The following is a 15,440-nucleotide window of genomic DNA, read 5'->3' as shown; positions in this document are numbered from 1 at the left end:
GGGGGTTAGCCAAGAAAACTTTTCAGGGCATTTGAACGTGCTGCCATGCTACACTGGCGGGAAAAAAATCACTACGCCAGGTAGGAGTTGTTCGACTTACATGAAAGTTGGTAGGCGTGTTTCTACATCTCAAACATGACTTCTATTCAAATTTCGCGCCAGTCGCTTAAGAGCGGCGCTACGAACACCACTATAAGGTTTGCTTTAAATACACGCTGTAAGGCAGTCAGCACTAGTTACCATTGAGGATGGACGTGGTGAGTTGATGTTAGTCAAGAATTCTTTCAAGGCGAAAAAGACGCCTTTATCAATACCTCACTGGGTTCGAATGAGGTCGTGTAATAGGGCTACGAGAAGCTGGACGTTCCTTCTGCGATATTGCTGAGAGACTTGGCAAGAGTGTAGCCACTGTACATGACTGCTGGCAGCGATGATCACAAGAATATAAGGTCGCAAGAAGACGGGCGGCCACGTGGCACTACCGAGAGAGAAAGCCATCGTGTTCGGCGTGTGGCTCTGGCGCATCGTACTGCATCTGCAGCAGCAATCTGAGCAGTAGTTGGCCACACTCTGACATAACAGACTGGTATAAATCAAGGACAATTCCGAGCCAGACGACCCGCAGCGTGTATTCCATTCACCCCCAACCTCCGCCATTTGCGACTTCAGTGGTGTCAAGCGAGAGTTCAATGGAGGAGAGGGTGGAGGTCTGTTTCAGATTAAAGCTGGTTCTGCCTTGGCTGTGTGTCGGTTAGATGGATGCTGGTTGAAGGCCTACAATCAATCTGTCTGTGTGCTAGACACATTGGACCTACACATGGTGTTATGTTCTGGGTGCGGTTTCGTATGACATCAGGAGCATTCTCGTACTTATCACATGCATCCTGACTGCAAAGTTGTACGTCAGTCTGCTGATTCCAATCTGTTATGCTACCACCCATGAACAGCATTCTAGGGGGTGTTATCAGCAGAATAACGCTCACCCACGTAATCCGAAATGCTCTACAGAGTGACCTGTGTGATCGACAGATCTCTCTCCAGTCGATGCAAGTATGGGACATCATCGGGCGACACTCCAGCCTCATCCACAAACAGCATTAACTGTCGCTGTATTGACCGAACAAATGCATCTGGAATGGAACTCCGTCCCCCAAACTGCCATCCGGCACCTGTATAACGCAACGCATGCACTTTTGGACGCTCGCATTCATCATTCTGGCCGTTACACCGATTGTTGATGTACTAGCATTTCACATTTGCAATAGATTATATCGCGCTTACATTAATCCGCGATCTTGACATGTTCATCACTTAAATATGTCACCTACACAATTTTGTTTTCACCCAGATGAATGTGAAGAAGTCCTCGCTAAGCAATGTATAGTCTCTTTCATAGCTATATTAATTACAGAGATATTGGCATTAACTTCGCTTTTTCAAATGTAACTGTTGATCATTCCTCAGAACCAACAACGAACTGCTACTAACGACGTCGACCACTGTTGCAGTGACGTCACAGCAGAAAGATCGGGGCTAAACCCCACAAGATCGCTACAGCCTAACTCATATCTTGGTTCTTTTGAAAAGTAGAAGAATAACTTTTTTTCTTGTCTATAGATTACATTAAGTTACCGTTTCCTTATCGCTTCTGTAGCTAGCTTTCAATTTGAAAAACTAGTTTTTGCTTACAATCAAAATAAGTATTTTTCTAGCAGGTTTGCTAGTGTATCACAGCACTGACAATCAATGAAACATAACAGTTTCAGTTGAGTTCTAATTTTGATTACATATTCGCATTATACGTTTTATGTTGCTCCTGAATCACTATTTTCTGCATTTGCAGTCACTACTATAGTATGGTTCGATTTTAAAAAATCAAAGTACATGTCAATGAATGAGTGATGTTGTTGTTCTTGTGGTCTTCAGTCCTGAGACTGGTTTGATGCAGCTCTCCATGCTACTCTATCCTGTGCAAGCTTCTTCATCTCCCAGTACTTACTGCAACCTACATCCTTCTGAATCTGCTTAGTGTATTCATCTCTTGGTCTCCCTCTACGATTTTTACCCTCCACGCTACCCTCCAACGCTAAATTTGTGATTCCTTGATGCCTCAAAACATGTCCTACCAACCGATCCCTTCTTCTAGTCAAGTTGTGCCACAAACTTCTCTTCTCCCCAATCCTATTCAATACCTCATCATTAGTTACGTGATCTACCCACGTTATCTTCAGCATTCTTCTGTAGCACCACATTTCGAAAGCTTCTATTCTCTTCTTGTCCAAACTGGTTATCGTCCATGTTTCACTTCCATACATGGCTACACTCCATACAAATACTTTCAGAAACGACTTCCTGACACTTAAATCTATACTCGATGTTAACAAATTTTTCTTCTTCAGAAACGATTTCCTTGCGATTGCCAGTCTACATTTTATATCCTCTCTACTTCGACCATCATCAGTTATTTTACTCCCTAAATAGCAAAACTCCTTTACTACCTTAAGTGTCTCATTTCGAGTGGTGTAGTACGCAAAATCGTGCAGCTCCAAAAAGCATATTAGAAATCAAATATTCAGGAGCTACGTGTGGAGTCTGTACATGTACAGGTCAGATACTTGGACACCGAGAAAGTCAGAAAAGAAACAAAACTGCAGGCTCTTGAGGTGGGGAGGTGGAACAGAATGTTGTAGACATCGTCAGTCTCAAACACAGAAGTACTGAGACCAGCAGCAGAGCCATGCAGCCTTCTCAATCTTCGCTAGGAGAAACAATATGGTTCGCTACCTACTACACCGGTCATACCGATTCATTAAGCTAATTGAGGGGATGACGGAGTGAAAAAGATGGATAGGTCGGCCGTAATAGGAGTTCATGGACGAAATTAGAAAGTATGAGAGCAGTAAGAAACTTGTTTCAGGAAGGGAAGAAGTAAGAGAGGGCTCACTAGTCTTCGGGTTGATGAGTAGAAGACGGAAAAGGCGGTAATGCAAACATTATGAAAATGATGAGTCTGACATCAAATGCTTATCGTGATTGTTTTGCCCTTCCTTCTCAACGATGACACTCTCCAAGAGAATGAAACTGCATTTTTTACAGAATAGCAACACAGCAGTATGTTTATTATAACGATGCAAATTCAATTTGAAGTTGAGTTGGAACTAGGCAAGCTTCATAAATGATCGATGATGTCCTTGGAGGACACCCTCCATTAAATGTCACAGAGTGGGTTTGCGAACTTAAACTTACAATTACAAAACGATCTACGCTCTGTGGTTTTTAAACAGCAGAAACAGAGCAGAATATGAATAAACTCTTCGCGGTTTACAAGCAGCTTCATATCGAATGAAACACTCGAGCTTTTATGGCTGTCTCCTCCATCGTAGTCTGGAGTAAAAAACCACCGTCTGCCGGGGACTGGTTTTTTTTCCCTTTATTGCTATTCATCCCCCTCGCTCAATATGAGCGAGAGATGGGCTGGCAGCGGTACAATATTCCGCTCTTCAGCCAAGCAAATTAAATATATATATATATATTGCGAATGAGAAGCAAACATTAGGGCTGTTTTTCTATTTTAAAATAAAAATCTAAGACGAACAGCTAAAAAAGGAAAATATATACGTGTTAAATATACATTGCAGAACGGTGAAAATCTTCAGCGGAGAAACACTGAAAAACTGACATTCATAAGCGAACATACTTGCAACGTGGTGATACTGTTCTATGAAAGAGCACTGGAGCACTGCGCTTTCACATGAAATCTGAAGGACCTGCACTGGTTGATAAGTATTGCGAGAGGAGAGAATATCTTCCACTGGGTTGAAGGGTGTGGGTAAAATGATAGGGGCCTGTTAGGTAAGAAAACTGTGGAGATGATAGGCAGGAGACTAGATGGATAGTGGGAATACAGACGGCGGGAAAGAAAGAAGGTGAGGAGTAGTGCAGTGCGTGGGTAGGATAGTAGTTACACGAGAAAAGGGATAGTGATGAATGGAGAGGAAAAGGGAGAGAGGAGCCCTGATGTGGATTGGGATAGGTGGAGAAGAGTTAAAGTCGGTAGTAGGTAAAAATATCGGGGCGAATCTCATTGTCTGGGAGTGGGAGTTGGTTGCAGTTTTTTGGGAGATTATACGGAGTGTCAAGTGTAGGGACGGAGGGATGTGTTTGTGAAGGCACGGCATCATACAACGGATGGTGATCAGAGGGGAGAGGATGGGGCTATTGTAATATAGTTTGCGGATAGTGTAGGAGACGCGGATGTGTGAGGAGGGGTGAGAAGTCGGTGATATGCTAGACAATCCGTGTGGAGGAAGGTAAAAGGACGCGGAAAGCAAGGTGGAGTGCGTGGCATTTGAGGATTTGGAGGGACTTACAGAACTCTCGGTGGGGTGGAGAGGGGGGGGGGGGGGCGGCGCAGAGGATTGTTCGTATCTGGTGGCTAGCACGGTTTTTAGCTTATATGGACATAACTCAGCATCTGGAACCAACCAGAGAGGGCCGAAGTGACGCACGCGCGGAAGAGTTGCGCAGCTCACACCATCCCCTGTCCACCGCGAGACCAACGACGTCATTTGATGCGAGGGACCGGCGCCACTTTTGAAGTCTCCGATCCCGCCCTCCTACATGTGCCAAGTCTTCGCTTTCTTTCGATATCCAAAGCCCGCCTTGACTCCCTACCAAGTCTAATCTCGGCCGCCTCCTTCACAAAGAAATCCCAATACGATGACGCAGGAGCCAAGACTCTCATTTTTTTCGAATTGTATTGTGTGTCCGTTTTCCAGGCAGTTCTCAGCTAAGCCCGACTTCCCAAGCTCTGTCTGTTCAGCATGTCGCTTGTTCTCATGACAGTGCTCCGCAATAGTGTTAATTGTTTGACCTGTATAGAAGCTGCTACATTCCTAAGGGACACCCTCCACACTCGAAGGGATACGTCGTCTTTAACAAGGTGTAACATATCACTTTTCTTGGAGGCAGATCGGACCACTGGTCTCAGTTCATGTCTCGTTAGCTCAAGTCTTACTGCTCGTTGCCCCACAACATTGCAGAAATGCAGCCGGCTTGACTTTGTTCAGGCATGCCACCGCGAAAGACTACGAGGACTAAAATATGTTTATTGTGGAAAGCTAGTAGAATAAGACGGAAGTGCAGCGTTTGAGGAAATACTTATTAACATGAAGATCGGTTCATCTGAAGTGCAGCAACAGTCAGGAAGAAAGGTAGATTAGAGCTTATAGTTCCGTCGAAGTTATCATAGACAGAGCAGTGGGTCAGTTTATAGGGATGGGGACCAACTGTGGTCAGAAGCGATTTACGGAAAAACTAAAGTGTGATGAAGGGATGGGAACATAAAACACACTTTCCTCAACCATTGCACCATCCTGTTCGAGGAATCTTTTAGAATCGCCTGTAACTCGGAATAATAGTTGGCAATATGCGTCCATCTGGAAAAAAGAAGCTGAACTTTGACGTTGTTAGATGCTGTGAAATCTTAAATGAGCGCAAATAAAGTTCTTGAAGCCTGGGCAAGTAACTATGGTCCAGGAAAAAAGCAGCCACCGATGACGCCGTAATATCTAAACGAGCCTCCATTGCTGCGAGTGCAGTGAGAAGAGATCATAGAAACAATCGATTTCGTGTCTTACATTTTAATGGTGACATCACCAGCACGCCAGAAGGGCTCTAGCCTGCACGTTATCTTCCGTTGTCCGCTAAACATGCACCTTAGCACATTGATTAAGTCCACCATTTCAGTGGCAAGAGTATTAAATAGGGGTCCAGTCCCCTTTTTTCAGACTTTGAACCATAATATTTTATACGGTTCCGTAAAAGTGAAAAATTACTTTGAGTAGAACGGTTTAAAACATCAAGAGGCGTTGCCTGCATACAACGGGAAATTCAGAGAAGTGCAATAAGGCATTTAATTTTTTGTTTGTCGGATGCGCACGAGTATGCATTATACGGTAGAATACTTTATAAACTGTTCATTCCACCTAAATTAAATGAAAGTTGTGTAGTTTTACTTTCAACATCACTCAATATTTCAGATTCTTCGTGGCATCTGCGATCAAGTGGAGTACCTCGAAGTCGCAGATATGGACCACTTCAGCGTAGTGGAAAACTTACACAAAGAAGATTACATCCTGACGAAGAAAATTATTGCAATGATTAAGAGCAGCAACAACTGAGAAGACAGCTATGTGCATTTTTATTCTCTGTTTTGTTCTTTAAAAGCACATCACGCTATGGTTCAGCCGAATCTTTCAATAAAAACATCAACCATAAATTTTGTACTTCTGGGAAATAACCACTGTTTTCTCACATGGTTGTGACTGACACTGGATGATTGTTTATTTATCGATTAATATTAGCTTCAATTTTCGTCCTAACAGGGGCAAAGATATTTCAGAAGCAAGTGTAAACAAAAAACTAAGGAAAAAATAACAATACATGCATTTCTCAATAAGATATTTCCACACACCCCAACGGTTGCAAGAAAAGTACTATTACCTCGGAACTTCATTCCTCGATGCATGCTTTACAGAATCTAATAGATTGGTTATTAATATGGTAGAATGCTTTTGTCCTTACTGAAACTAGATTTATAGCAGCAAGTTCTTGCTTTGTCCTGTTACCACCAAACTTTTGGAACACATTGACGACTATCTGTATTATTCTAATTTATTTGAAAATTCCTGTAATGTATAAGCTTAAATCAACAGCATAACTCGTTATTTTCCGTACCATGTTTATCACAAACGGAATTCAGTCAAACACACTTCAGTAATGGTAGATGACAGTGGAACTCCAAGGCATGAAACCCGGATAGACTACGCACACTCTTGTTCAGCTGCTGATCGACTTGTCAGGATCTTAACAGCCCACTGTTGCTGGCGGTGGTGGCAGTTATTGAAAAAGAAAAACAAATAATAAACGACGACATTCCGTTAAAATTGACAGAAATGAACGAATAGTTAATAAAGCATAATTTCTCGCGTTCAGAACATGGACGTCCCTATTCAAGCAAATTTTGTCAAACGACCATGCTTAGGATACTGGTTTTGTAGAAGTCTTTCCCCCAAGATTTCACCTCTTGAAATATTGCCAGGTATCCTCAAAAACTTCTATAGGGATTCTGTACCTCCACAAATAACAAAGTCGTCTATCGTTGGTTGCTGGAAGATCCAAAGAGGCAGGTTCAGGGCTCAGCTATGATAGTGTGAGGTGTTGTACACTTGTAAATTCTGTGCATGATGTGAACTGATGTATGTATTTTACTGTATGACATGATGATATCCATAAAACATCACATGGGTTCATAAAACACAGAAAATACGACAAGCAAAACCTAAAACATAGTTGCACAAAAATAATCGTTTTTATTAAATAATTTTTACTGCTTCAATCATTTTTACTAGTATTTATTAGTACAACGTGTATCGGCTGCGTGCTGGCATCATTAAGTGTATTATAGCTACATTAATCTGAAGTGTGAAGAGGATTATTTTCTGGGTGTGCCGGTGAGGCCATGTACCGAAATTTAACCCTGTGCAGAAAGATTCATTTGCTTCAGTGTAAATCTTAAGTGAGTCGTATGATTAAATCATTTCAGTGACTTCTTTACTTACATTTCTCCCGAAAGTTTATTTGTCTGGTACACAGAGCGTAGTAATAAGCACAATACCATCACTTAGCACTTTCACATACAACTCATTCAAGGTATATACTAAATTAATGAATCTTCCCGTACAGGGTTAAATTTCGGTACGTAACCTTGCTGGCAAACCCAGCAAATAATCGTCATGGCACCTCAGATTAATGTACACGTAAGTACTCGTAATGCACCTGATGTTGCCAGAAGCTACAGAAATGTTCCGTCGTAATAAATATTAGTAAAAGGTGACTACAACACGCATAAATTTAAGAAACAACAATCATTCGCCTAATATATGCTTCACATATTAAACAGGAATAGCATTAAAAATACAGCTACACACGGCTATTTAACACAGTAATACAAATAATATTGGAAAATAAACAATAATGAGGTGCGGAATCCGGTACCCACACCCAAAACCAAATCGCACATTGCCTATTACCTTATCAAAACAAAATTGTGTATAAAAATTATAACATGTTGAAGCAACGAGGACTTCAGGTTGGACACTGTCAACGTAATGCAGAAAAGAGATCTGACCACATGACCACATGACACAACCACTGACAAATTCCACAAATTCGCGATTTGTCAAACAGTCAACTCTTCTCAGTTTTTGTATGCAGATCTGACATGCAGTAATTCTAAGAGGAACTGTTCCGAACATCTACGAGTATGATGCCTGGAAAGCAACAGCTCACGCGCCAAATTTACTGAGCACTTAATTAAGGCGACCATTAGCAAACAGTTTCTCTTAAGTCATCAGTTTCCGATTGGTTTGAATCTGTCCACCAACAAAAATAGAGACGATTTAATAATTTCTTTTACTTCTGAAGAAGCTAACAACTGAAAAAAGTTTGTGCCAACAGAGAGGAGCAGAGGGGAAAATTGTTTGTAATGAATACACGGCACTGTGTAATGTTTAACAAGTAGAAGGTAGTACAAGAGAGCTTGAGCAGTGGAGAACGTAACGTTACTTATCTGGAGTGTTGTGGTAATACGACTAGTGCAGTGATTTGCTGCAACATTTTCAAGGGAAGAACATATTTCCAAAGCAAAATAAATCATTTTCGCACAGAATTACAGGGAAAGCTGAGTTTGAAAAGTCTTGCCTTATTAAATAACCACATTATCTTATATGACAGGCTACCCAGGCAAAACTAATGAATATTGTGTAAGCAAAATCAAATGGCAAAGTCGAAACACAATAGTAATAGTGAAGAAATCTTGACTAAATTTTTAATGACGTCGTTGTTATCACTCAAACTGTATTTTTAAGCTTCAGGCTGGAACAAAGTAAAGTCTTACTGATGATGCCCACGAGTACAGAACACACGACTGGATAAAGGAATCAAAAATAAGAGTGTTTTTTTGCAGAAGCAGATGGATCTCAGTAGATCAGAGCTATATCTGACTAATGCTCACCATCAGTCATACACATTACTCGCTATTTCATTCATATCTTCATTCTAGCTTTTTTCCGGATAAAGAGTTTAGATCTCAAAAGTACAGATCACCCAATTACGCAATGAATAAAAAGACAAATAAAAAACAATGACATACAGCAAAACATAATGCTTAGGTTTACTACAAGGACACAAAGTTAGGTGGACAGACTTCGGGATAAAGCATTTTTCACTGAGATGGTACTCTCTTAGCGAAAATATAAAAGAAAACGTGTCCCCCAGTTCCTGATATAGAAAGTTAATAGGGTTGCGGCATGTCTCGGGTTTCCGGGACAGTTGTTGTTTCAGATTAAAGAAACCGGTGTTCTGAAAAATACCTCCAGGACGGCAGTTTGTCCTGGATTTCGGATTTCTGAGAAATATTCTCATACTGTTTATTTTTTTCTTTAAATTCTAGAGTGTATCCATATTTCAACTCCAGCTCTGAAGCTAAATAACCAAAGCCGTCACTTTCGAAACTGATGAGTCCCTTGAGGGAAGTTGTTGCTCGGTAACGTTGCTGAGTTTCCGTTATTGTCTCATATCTCTGTTCTGTTTAAGCTATGGTTCTCTGTTTCTCTGCCTGAGTAGTATCGCAGTTAATTTGTTATTTAAGTGTTTGATTGTTTCAAGTGATCTCAAGATGCCAAAGAGGAAGTGTTCATTCTAAGGAATATATTCAGAACAATGGTTCTTCATTAAACGAGGAAGAATGACTATGAAGCAGAATGTGCAATTCATGTTATGTTTCTGTTTCACATGGGGGAAGAGCAGAGATTAAGAATCAAGTAGCTAGCTCAAAGTATAAATCCAACGTGTAATCTGCAAGAACTTGAAAAAATGCAGAGATATTTTGTTTCGAATTCATTCAAACGGGGTAAATTAGTTACAGTAGCGCAATTAGCAATATGTGGTCATACCGTTAAACACTGCGTGCCTTTGAAATCGGTGGACTGTACTACTCGGCTAATCTCCAAAGCTACTGGGACCTACCAGTTCACTAACAAATTTTAAATCTCTAGACCGTGAATTTGAGTACTTCCGAGTGCAGTTGACTGGCAAAACATAAAAATGCAAATGTACCTTCCCATTAAATCTCTTATTCAGCTGCAGCCTCTACAGTTTTGTGGCAGTAATGTGATGACTCCACAACTTCCTTCTCCTCGTCTTCTTCCTTGTATCAAAATGGCCACAGCCGCAACAGCGGCTACTTCTCCCCTCTCGAAAACTGCGTGACTCCCTGAATGAAGGGCAGCTGACAAAAATGCCTCGACAGAAATGGTGATAATAAGGCAAGACATTTTAAAACTCAGCTTTCCCTGTGATTCTGTGCGAAAATGATTTATTTTGCTCTGAAAATATGTTCTTCCCTTAAAAATGTTGCAGCAAAAACACTGCACTAGTCGTATTACCACAACACTCCAGATAAGTAACGTTACGTTTTTCACTGCTCAAGCTCTCTGATTTAGTTTTCTCTGACGTATGCAGTGTGTCAGGTAGTGACGGCTGTTTCTTGACGCTTGTTTCACACCTAAGTATGTGCTTGCGTAAGGTCTCGCATGAACGTGTACTTGCCTGTAGCTTCTTGCAGAACTTTGACCTCCTGAGCTCACCACATGACACCTCCACTCACGAGACTCGTCTTGCTTACCATCCCTGCATTGGCCAATGGCTGCATCTGAACATGATAAGAGTCAACTTTTAACGGTGGTTTCCTACTATTGACTACTGTTTACTTTTTACTTTTTTCGCATCCTTCCTTTTTCTTTAAGCTTAAGAAAAGTGTCACGGTTTGTCTCGGGTTCTGATTCCCAAATTACGTCATAACAGTTCACACAGCGTGTTCCATTTACTCGTGGTGGCTAAGTGTGGGTTCTTTGTCCGCTAATGCTGGCCCAGTATTGCCCCCGCGAGCAGCCCACTACTAATCAAAACAGATTACCACGCGCCTGGTCCGCAGCTGCGCAATGACATCAGATGGACCAACTTGCGAGTTATCCATGTGCTCTGCTTCGTTTGCCACCGACAAGACGTGAAGGAACGACAAAGGGAACCACGCACCTATGACGGCGACACTCTTCAGCGATCCATTTGCTCATATTTGTCGCGTTATTGGTGGAGAGCATCAGCGAGCACTTTATGTTTAACGATAAAATTTATTTTAGTCAAATTCTTCAGTAGCTAAACCGGTTCCCAGTGGTTAGTCTTTATCAATAGCCGATAAATATTTCTTGGTCGATGGCTGCGTCAGGTAACACTACGAGGGTAATCCCAAAAGTAAGGTCTCCTATTTTTTTATAAGTACATAGACCTCTTTATTTCTACAGTGATTTACATCAGTTTACAGCTTGAACATTTAGCTATTTTTCGACATAATCACCATTTCTGTCGAGGCATTTTTGTAGACGCTATGGCAGTTTTTGTATGCCCATGTCATACCAGCTCGCCGCCTTGCTGTTCAGAAAGTTATGAACCTCTTCTTTCACCTCGTCGTTGGAGCTGAATCGCTGGGACCACAATTAACGCTGACGGGTACTGTGAGACTCTGAAAAAACTCAAACGGGCAATTCAGAACCGGAGAAGAGGAATGTTGAGCAAGGGCGTACACATTCTCCTTGACAACGCTCGCCCACACATCGCTCGGCAAACCGTTGCTCTCCTGCAACAGTTTCAGTGGAACATAATCACCCTCCCACCCTATAATCCAGACTTGGCTCCCAGTGACTATCTCCTCTTCCCTAGGTTAAAAGAACATTTGGCCGGAAAGCGATTCATCTCCGACGACGAGGTGAAAGAAGATGTTCTTAACTTTCTGAACAGCATGGCGGCGAGCTGGTATGACATGCGCATACAAAAACTGCCACAGCATCTACAAAAATGCATCGACACAAATGGTGATTATGTCGCAAAATAGCTAAAGGTTCAAGCTGTAAAGCATTGTAAAAATAAACAGGTCTATGTACTTATAAAAAAATAAGAGACCTTACTTTTGAGATTACCCTCGTATGAGTCAACATTTCCATCAGACTCCCATTAAGTTCCTTATTTTTTGAGAGATAGCTCCTGATACTGTATTGGGCAGAAGCCAACAAAGTTGCTGGCGGGCGGAGCTGACATCTATTGATAAGCGGACACAAGTACTTTTGTATCGCTGGACGACGACCGAATGTTACGTGTTGAAAGTGTCAGAATACGAATAAGCATTAATGTCGGAGTAGATGCTATGTATACAGCAATAAATAAGCACGTAATGCAGTGGGTGTAATGAGAGATGAAAAAAATAAAAAGTAAACGGTAGTCAATAGTAGAAAACCACCGTTAAATGTTGACTCTTATCATGTTCAGATGCAGCCATTGGCCAATGCAGGGATGGTAAGCAAGACGAGTCTCGTGAGTGGAGGTGTCATGTGGTGAGCTCAGGAGGTCAAAGTTCTGCAAGAAGCTACAGGCAAGTACACGTTCATGCGAGACCTTACGCAAGCGCATACTTAGGTGTGAAACAAGCGTCAAGAAACAGCCGTCACTACCTGACACACTTCATACGTCAGAGAAAACTAAATCAGTTGTGAAAAGCAGCCTATGATGCTATTCCAGTTACAGTACCCTAGATGGAAACTTTCACTTTATCATTTATACTGTACCGAAGCCGATAAGAATCTACACAACCCTATTGACTAAGGAATTCGGCATCCAATCTAGTGCACTTTAAGTCACGAACAGATGGACAGCTGTCATATAGAACACTGTTTAATTTATAACAGCTCGTTTGGCAGTGAGAATAATGAACATAGGCTTTATTTAAAATAAGCTTAAAGCTGGTAGTAATGCACGGGACACTGATACGTCCACTTACAGCACAGGGCTTGGGATTCAGAATTTATATCGCAGTCGCATGCACCTCTCTGTTCCATATTACAGAAGGTCTCAGCCTCGTAGTACAAGAGGTCTAATTCAGTAGTCAATGGCAATCTTTAGGGATGGACGATGTATTACGTCTTCGTCAATACACAACGGTAGAGTGTGAGGGTTGACGCGATCGCTACTCACTAGTACATTCTTAATATTGCAAGGATCTCGCACAGTAGACGGTATAATTAGCATTCCAGCTCGTATGCTTGTTGAATAAGTATTAGAAGCGATACAAGACATTTTTTAGGCCAATCATTTTGAATTAGTCCACATCTTGGTGTAAAACGTCTGTAATCACGAACAACGAATGGTTCAGAGAAGAGCGTCAGAAACTATTTGAGTTTTCTAGAAGATTTACTCCATCAACAGGTACGTGATTTTCTGTTAACAGTTTAAGAACGACACACATTCGAGCTGACCTAGAAGAGGATACAGAAAGTAAAACACCCATATAGTCACATAAACAACACCTCATTTGAAGTTAACGGTTATTGTGCTAAGCGGTAAGTTAGGATTACAGCCTCTTTTTAACCTACGTTGTTTAAAAATATTTCCCCTTATGCACCGTAACCGTGCTTTTCCGGTTTTTTTTCAGGTGTTACGATTTACGTTGCCTTGAGTTTCAAACATAAGAAAAGCTGTACGCTGTCCCCTACCAGATAAAGGCCTCCTGCAAACTTCTCCATGTAGTAAGGTCTTCTAGGAACAAGCATCCATCATGCTTCTGCATGTTTTCCAGTGTCCTCTACCAGCTTTGCATTAGGTTCTCATCTAATACTTTTCTTCTACATCTACATCTATACTCCGCAAACCACTTCGCGCTTGGATTAGGTTTCATCTCACACCACAAAAGGCCAAATCTCGATAGCCGTACGTTCGTTTGAATCCTGTTTCTCTTGAATGCCAGTCCAACGTTTATGAGAAGGGTCAGTTCTGTTCTTCACTGGATAATCCGATTTCCGTGGGTGACAAATAGAGCAAAGTTTCTGTAAATTTGCTACATTCAAGACATATTTAAAGAGCTTCTGCTTCAAATAAGTAATGAAAAAAGACGACCAGTTAACAGTATCCTACGAAGGCCTCTCGTAGCAATGAAATGCTACGGTCTTACACATGTAACTAATAAATGCAATTACGTGTCCAAAGAAGAATGTGTCATTAAGCAATCGTTGTTGAAAAATAAACATGCATCTGGGGAGTTATGGTGTAAACATCCCATTGTAGAATAAGACTTCAAAAGCCACTCGTTCCAGGAAAAGAGTACGTACTTTTAATAACGTCATATTGCGATGCTGTTCCATTTCCAGCACGTCGTTACTGGAAGATACGAGCTGCAATTGAGTTATTTTTGTCAATTTTTTACAGTATTGTGCCACTGAGCTACGCACTTAAGAGATGCAATCTCATAAGACAGAATCCAGTGTACCTGAGTGCAGGCGATTTGTATGCAGTAGCACAACAGAAGTATGAGCCTACGGCGTAGATGTACCTGTAGATTCAATTCCGTATCTTCTGATTCTGCGATATATAAGTGTCTTCTGATTCTGTGATATATACGCTGTCTGACAAGCGAAGTGAAGCGCTCAGAAGGCGTGGTCAGGTGTCAATGTAAATACGCACACGTGCACATCAAGGGCCGGTATGGAAATGATTAGAACCGGCCGCTGTGGCCGAGCGTTTCTAGCGCTTCAGCCAGGAACCGCGCTGCTGCTACGGTCACAGGTTCGAGTCCTGCCTAGGGCATGGATGTGTGTGATGTCCTTAGGTTAGTTAGGTTTAAGTAGTTCTAAATCTAGGGAACTGATGACCTCGGATGTTAAGTTCCATAGTGCTTAGAGCAATCTGATTTCTTGAAATGATTAGAATTGCAGTTCCCTGTGACCGGTACAATGGCGATGAGGGTGGATTGGTGTTGTTCGTCTTTAGTATTGTTACTAGGTCTGGTAGGGTATATACTGGGCGTGAACAGCGTCAGATGTAGCCATCAGCGTAAAGGATAGCGAACAGATGCATACTCGTGTGAGGCAGAGTTATCAGCATCTGTTGGACCGCATACTCGTCGTCAACGTTCCGGTCCACCACGTCTGACTACGACATGGGAAGATCGCCGTACTGTGTACCAGGCACATTGTAACCCCTTCACATCTGCGTGCGGAACAAGTAATGCACTCCCTGCTGCAACATTCTTTCTCGTTCCACACCTTTGGTTGCAGCCTAGCAGAGCCAGAGTAAGGAATTACCATCCCACGGATAGGCTGCCGTTAACACCGCATCACAAGCGGATACGTTTGGAATGGTGCCATGCCTGCAAAGCACGGACTGTTGATGAATGGCGTCGCATTGTGTTCAGCGATGAATTGCGGTTCGGCACTACCTCATCGTCGGCGAATGTGATGGGGACCTGGGGAGGGGTCCCATTCTCCCGATGTTTTGAA

General features: G+C 42.0%; 2 protein-coding genes across 3 annotated transcripts in view; one reads left to right on the top strand and one right to left on the bottom strand.

Annotated features, from left to right (window-relative positions):
- The window catches only part of LOC126253305 (kynurenine formamidase), a 55,637-nt gene extending 49,350 nt beyond the window's left edge, over nt 1-6,287 (top strand). For both annotated transcript variants that reach the window (XM_049954547.1, XM_049954538.1), the window contains one exon: nt 6,042-6,287. In XM_049954547.1, the coding sequence (XP_049810504.1) occupies nt 6,042-6,182 (141 nt within the window). In that variant the 3' untranslated portion in view covers nt 6,183-6,287. The remainder of the gene's footprint in view (nt 1-6,041) is intronic.
- LOC126253319 (waprin-Thr1) overlaps nt 1-15,440 on the bottom strand; it is a 217,651-nt gene that overhangs the window by 143,524 nt on the left and 58,687 nt on the right. The window lies entirely within an intron of this gene.

The sequence above is a fragment of the Schistocerca nitens genome, chromosome 1 (assembly GCF_023898315.1).
Source record: "Schistocerca nitens isolate TAMUIC-IGC-003100 chromosome 1, iqSchNite1.1, whole genome shotgun sequence".
In the NCBI taxonomy this organism is placed as follows: domain Eukaryota; kingdom Metazoa; phylum Arthropoda; class Insecta; order Orthoptera; family Acrididae; genus Schistocerca; species Schistocerca nitens.
Note: the sequence above shows the minus strand (reverse complement) of the source record. Positions and strands in the feature narration are given on the sequence as shown.